Source organism: Ziziphus jujuba, chromosome 1 (assembly GCF_031755915.1).
Source record: "Ziziphus jujuba cultivar Dongzao chromosome 1, ASM3175591v1".
Lineage (NCBI taxonomy): Eukaryota > Viridiplantae > Streptophyta > Magnoliopsida > Rosales > Rhamnaceae > Ziziphus > Ziziphus jujuba.
In genome coordinates this window covers 47,401,280-47,407,091 of record NC_083379.1, presented here as the reverse complement: position 1 = coordinate 47,407,091, position 5,812 = coordinate 47,401,280, and the positions used below count along the sequence as shown (strand labels likewise).

At 34.1% G+C, this 5,812-nt stretch overlaps 1 protein-coding gene across 1 annotated transcript; it reads left to right on the top strand.

Moving 5' to 3' along the window:
* The first annotated feature begins 2,851 nt into the window (after positions 1 to 2,851).
* Positions 2,852 to 5,812, top strand: LOC107405866 (putative wall-associated receptor kinase-like 16). The gene is made up of 3 exons (XM_016012963.4): positions 2,852 to 3,822; positions 4,091 to 4,213; positions 4,418 to 5,812. Exons 1-3 carry the CDS (start codon positions 3,003 to 3,005, stop codon positions 5,602 to 5,604), a joined length of 2,130 nt encoding a protein of 709 aa, XP_015868449.1. The 5' UTR covers positions 2,852 to 3,002; the 3' UTR covers positions 5,605 to 5,812.

Here is a 5,812-nt window from a genome sequence, read left to right as displayed (position 1 = left end):
GCTCCTCCATGTACATAGTCAACAACAGATTCCTTTGATGGTCTGAATGAATGATGCGTTAGACCAGTCACTTGTACATTAATTCTTATTTATTTTTTATTTTTTCGTTTCCTCCTCTCAACGAGCAGAAAAAAATCATTTACTGCGCAAATTCTTCATTTTCATTTTACGAGAGGATTGAAGTTCCAAACATTGAGAATGTAAAAGTGTAGAAGAATATGAAAAAAGGCAACAAAAATTATTAACTCTATTTTATTTTGGTACTTGGCAATCGTGGGGGAGGCATGTGAAGGTAGGTTGGAAATGGTCTTGTATTAAAATGGAGTAACAAATTGGATAAGAGCCTGAGATATGTGTAGGCCAATGACTTTTCGAAACCTAATCATGCATGTATTTGTGTATGCATCCAATCCAGCTGGTCCATTAATTTTTGTTCCCCATTACAACTCAGTGGTAACCTTTTGGCACAGTATCAGATGAGATTATGCATGAACACGAGCAGAACAGGACACTCCAACAATCACTGTTCCTAGAAAATCAAGGAAATGGGAAAAACTTCATGGTTTGTATTAAAATTGATTAGGGAGCTCAAAATACAAGCTTTATACACTTAAAAGACAATTCCAAACTGCAATTAAACTAATATATCTATATATATATATATATGTATATGTTATATTTTGGGATTTTGGGAGACAAACTTAGGAATGGGAGGAAAAACCTGAATATATATATTTAAAAAAAAAATGCAGTGCAGAAAAAGGTGGAACTTTGAAAGACACAAGACAAACATGGTTCCCATAAAACCTACAAATTTGAATTTGAAATGGAGTCCTTTTTTGCCCTTTTAACGAAGAGTTTTACTATACTAAATTATATATAACTTAATTCTTGCTATTCCATAATAATAATAATAATAATTATTATAATAATTATAATAATCATGTTGTTGAATATGGAAAAGAATGAATATTTGCTTGCTCATCAAATATATATATCCAATGCTTGCGAAAAATGTAACTATGGTAAGACTAAAATGTTGTGTATGATACCATAAGGTAGCATAAAGAATTATGTAATTATGAGTCAAACAAAAGATTAAAAGTGATCAGTAAACATTAAAAAAAAAAAAGCGATTAGTCAATAATTAAAAAGTAAAAGCCGTAGTGTAGTCGAGATCCAAATTAAAACAATTGAGCTCAAGAAATTATAAGCAAAGCAGTCAAATAAGGAGGTTTTATATTTAAATTAATATGAATGTGGATTTGGTTATTTCCTAATCATATTAGCTGTTATTTGCTTAATTTAAACTCTATAAGATTTATTTAAACGAGTTTGATTACCAACTAAACGAATTACTTATATTTTATATTAGCCTATAAACTATGCTGACTAAACCCAGTCTTTTCAGTCTTTCTCCTCCGTATGTAAATAAGCTGGCCAATTTATACTTTAGTTTTTATGTGTAAGATGTCGATTCAAAAGAGTCACCTGTCCCACCATATTTTTGTGTTGTTTGTGAGATATCAATATTATATCAGTGGTAGGATTTGAGAAAACATATAAAAAACTGCACCTTGACTATTACCCAAAAAAATAAAAAAAATAAAAAAACGCACCTTGATTATATAGAAACAGAGAGTACCTTAGCATGATGTTTGCTGTATTTATGTATTTATGTATGTTTATTATATGTACATCTACATGCATTGCAAATTATTTTCATTTCAAAAATAGAATTATTTATTTATTTTTTTGAAAGGGTTGGGGTGGAGAGGAGATGGGACGTTGAATGGCATCTACTAGGTGAACAATATACTACCGGAATAGCTCCTCCAACCCTCATGAACCAAATTGATAAACACTCTGTTTCTTTGTAGTTACTATATATCTATATATATATATATATATATTATATTTGCTTTATTGATAAACAATAATTCTTTCGTTCTATATTTTGAAGATTAAAATTATATTTAATATATATATATATATCTATACACACACACACATATACATATATATACATTGATTTATTTCTGTATTGTACAAATTGCAATATTGCGAGACAACGCTTCGCTTGCTTAAATTATATGACCGCGACATCACAGAGAGAGAGAGAGAGAGAGAGAGAAGATCCATATTCATGTTCTAATTATTGTATAATATTGGATATAGAGCTTTATTAGCACTACTTGATCATAGGTTACTGAGCTTCAAAATTTTTTTAAATGCATATGGCTTGTACTAATTTCTCATTAAAGTTAATTGAGTTTTAGAACACTTGCTGTGGTAGTATTAAAATCACTCTGAGATTCGGGTGATTGAAACGGCACTGACCAAGCGCTAGGCTACGATATGCAATTTTAATTAACTAGCTAGATCAGTAAATAAAACTTAGTTGAATGAGCCTTAGCTACCATGTTTGCAAAATTGTCATTGCTAACTAATTTTGGAATAATACTAAAAGTTCAATTTCTTTTAGGATTTATTCAGAGGAGTAGTGAATAGAAAAATAAGAATTTATATATAGTTTATAAAATGATGACCCTAGAGCGAAGTCATTTTTTATCCATCCTCTAAATTATTAAGCATAGAAAAGTATGCTAGTTTTCAAATTTTTCTTGATATAGTTACAGTTTTCATACGTAGGTTCCAACCCATAAGTCATGATTATCGACCATATTTTATTAAGTTTCAAAGTAAAAAGAAGGTGGCCCCATAGCAATTGAAAAGAAGAAGCTCTTTGAAAATTATTGATCATACCTACGCGTTACATATCACAAATATGTTAATATATCTTGTTGGTTTATTATTATTTTTCCATATATATTAAAAAACTTCTCAACTCAGCCATGGTTTTGCAGCGTGGAATAAGTCTTTATTCTTCAATTGACTTACCAACAAAAAGCTTTCAAATTTAAACAGAGCGACAACAAAAGTTAAAGACCCCCCTTCTCTCGTCTGATCATCATCCAAGATTAATATCCAAATTGGCGGCCATGAGCATGAGGTTTCTTGAAATGATGCTTATAATGATATTGCCAGTGTTGCTGATCATATCATCATCATCAGCTGAACTAGTAGACCCACCCGATGATTGCAATAATAGTCAGAGTTGTGGAAACATGGAAATTGAGTACCCTTTTAGCACCTCAGAAAAGTGTGCCATGGCCAGCAAATTTTTCATCAACTGTAGCACAGGGGAACCAATACTAGGTAATAATCTCTTGGTTACCAACATATCCATCCAAAATCATGAGATAAGCATAGAGGGTTACGTTGCAAAGGCTTGTTACGATCAGAAGGGAAACAAGCCTTTCCTCCGGGTGCCTTCCTATACCATCTCCAGCTCCAAAAACAAGTTCATTGTCATCGGCTGCGACTCTTACGCCTATCTTCTTGGGAGGTACCAGAATGATAACAATAGCTACTCCATCGGCTGCACAACTACATGCACCGGCATGGAAAGAGTCTCCGCCAATGGTATTTGTTCCGGTATTGGTTGTTGCCAGACTGACATCCCTGCTGGCCTCCAGAACACTGAAATCAAAGCCTATACCTTTTACAACCATTCAAGGGTGAAGGATTTCAACAACTGCACCTATGCCTTCGTTGTCGAACAGGGTAGGTTCAATTTCTACCAATCTTTTCTTGAAAACTTCACTCCTGAGAGGCAACCACTGGTGCTTGAGTGGGCCATTGATAATGATACCTGTGGAGGGAATGCCACTGCTTATAACTTGGAAGGCCGCTCTGGATACTATTGCACATGCAACCATGGCTACTTTGGAAACCCATATTTATCCAACAGTTGTACAGGTATATGCTTAATATTTATATGGATGATCTTATCACTTTCTTTAAATAAGAATTTTATTTCATTAGCAATTGAACAAATCTTAAAACCATAGAAAATAAAATGTAATATCTTCTTGATTGATTAAGAGATTCACATTATTTGTCTTATGAACTTCAATGCTTCGTTCTATATTCCCATTTTCTGCCATTGATAGGCGATGATAGTTTTAGAAGTCACTAATGATCATTCATATGTTTCTTTTTGGGTCAATGGCTTGTATACATGCAGATATTGATGAATGTAAGACATCTACCGCTCATAGCTGCTCTGCAACCGAGAAGTGTGTTAACACACAAGGGGGTTTTAAATGCGAGCGAAAAGATCAACTACTAGTGATTAAAATCACCGTGGGTATGTATATAACACCAACATATCCTCTCATCAGTTAGTTTGCTATATATAGTGTACCTTATTAAATTATACACCGGAGATTTTGCATCCAATGGTAGAATCCTGTGATTGAAAATTAAGTAATACTATCAATGAAACTTATTAATTTTAGTACTTGTGATTTTATAAATGACCTCTCCCTCAAAATATTTTTTACAAATATAGGAGTTGCCGCTGGCCTTGTTGCCTCAGTCATATGCAGCTCATGGCTATACTTGGTCTTCAAGAAGAGAAAGCTGATCAAGCTTAAAGAAAAGTTCTTTCGGCAGAATGGTGGAATTATTTTACAACAAAAACTCTACCAACAACAACAATATTCCAACGAGACTGCCAAGATCTTTAGCGAACAGGAGTTGATAAAGGCTACCCTTAACTATGACACAAGTATGATTATTGGACGAGGAGGTTTCGGTACAGTGTACAAAGGATTTTTCGCAGACAAGAAGATTGTTGCCATCAAGAAGTCCAAGAATGTGGATCAATGCCAAATTGAGCAATTTATCAATGAGGTGATTGTGCTGTCCCAGATTAACCATAGAAATGTTGTTAAACTGTTGGGTTGTTGTTTAGAGACACAAGTTCCTCTACTTGTATACGAATTCGTCCCGAATGGCACTCTGTTTGAGCACATACATGATGCTAACAAGGCATCCAATTTGCATTGGAAAGTTCGTCTAGGAATAGCAGCAGAAACTGCTGGAGCATTGTCATATCTGCATTCTGCAGCTTCAACACCAATCATACACAGAGATGTCAAGCCCTCCAACATACTACTTGATAATCATACTGCAAAAGTTTCAGACTTTGGAGCGTCAAGGTTGGTTCCACTTGATCAAATTGAAGTTGCAACAATGGTGCAAGGAACTCTTGGATACTTAGATCCTGAATACTTGTACACAAATCAACTAACGGATAAAAGCGATGTGTATAGCTTTGGAGTTGTACTGGTGGAGTTACTTACAGGACGGAAGGCTGTGATGTTCGATAAGCCGGAGGAGGAGAGAAATCTAGCTCAGTATTTCCATTATTCCTTGAAAGAAGGTCGGCTTTTTGAAGTCGTTGAGAGTAATATAAACAAGGAAGAGAACAAGAAGCAAATTAAGGAAGTGGCAGAGCTAGCAAACAGGTGCTTGAATTTAAGAGGGGATGATAGGCCTAGCATGAAAGAAGTAGCAATGGAATTGGAAGGACTAAGAAAAACAGAGAAGCATCCTTGGGTTAATGAGGAGGTGAATATGGAAGAAATTGAGTACTTGCTTGCTGAGACATCAAATGCCAATGATGGCATCATTACAACTTCTGCATATGACAGCATTGGAGACCATGTAACATTGGAGTTCTCTGGGAGATGACCAGATATTAAGAATCACTCGTACTGCTGTGGATGTTAGATCTGTGTCATTTTTTTTTTTCCTTTAATAATATCTGTAATAATTGTTACTTTTATTTTTGTTTGAGACGTTAGAATAATTTTGTTTGATAGCAAAAGTAAAATTTCTTTTTGGTTAATATATGATTGGATTAGCTAAAGAAAATAAAAAAATTAAGATTATGATTGTA

Coding starts and splice junctions, on each gene's coding strand:
- LOC107405866 (XM_016012963.4), top strand. CDS start 3,003: ATGAGCATGAGGTTTCTTGAAATGATGCTTATAATGATATTGCCAGTG. Junction 3,823..4,090: donor TTTATCCAACAGTTGTACAG/GTATATGCTTAA, acceptor GTATACATGCAG/ATATTGATGAATGTAAGACA. Junction 4,214..4,417: donor AGTGATTAAAATCACCGTGG/GTATGTATATAA, acceptor TTACAAATATAG/GAGTTGCCGCTGGCCTTGTT.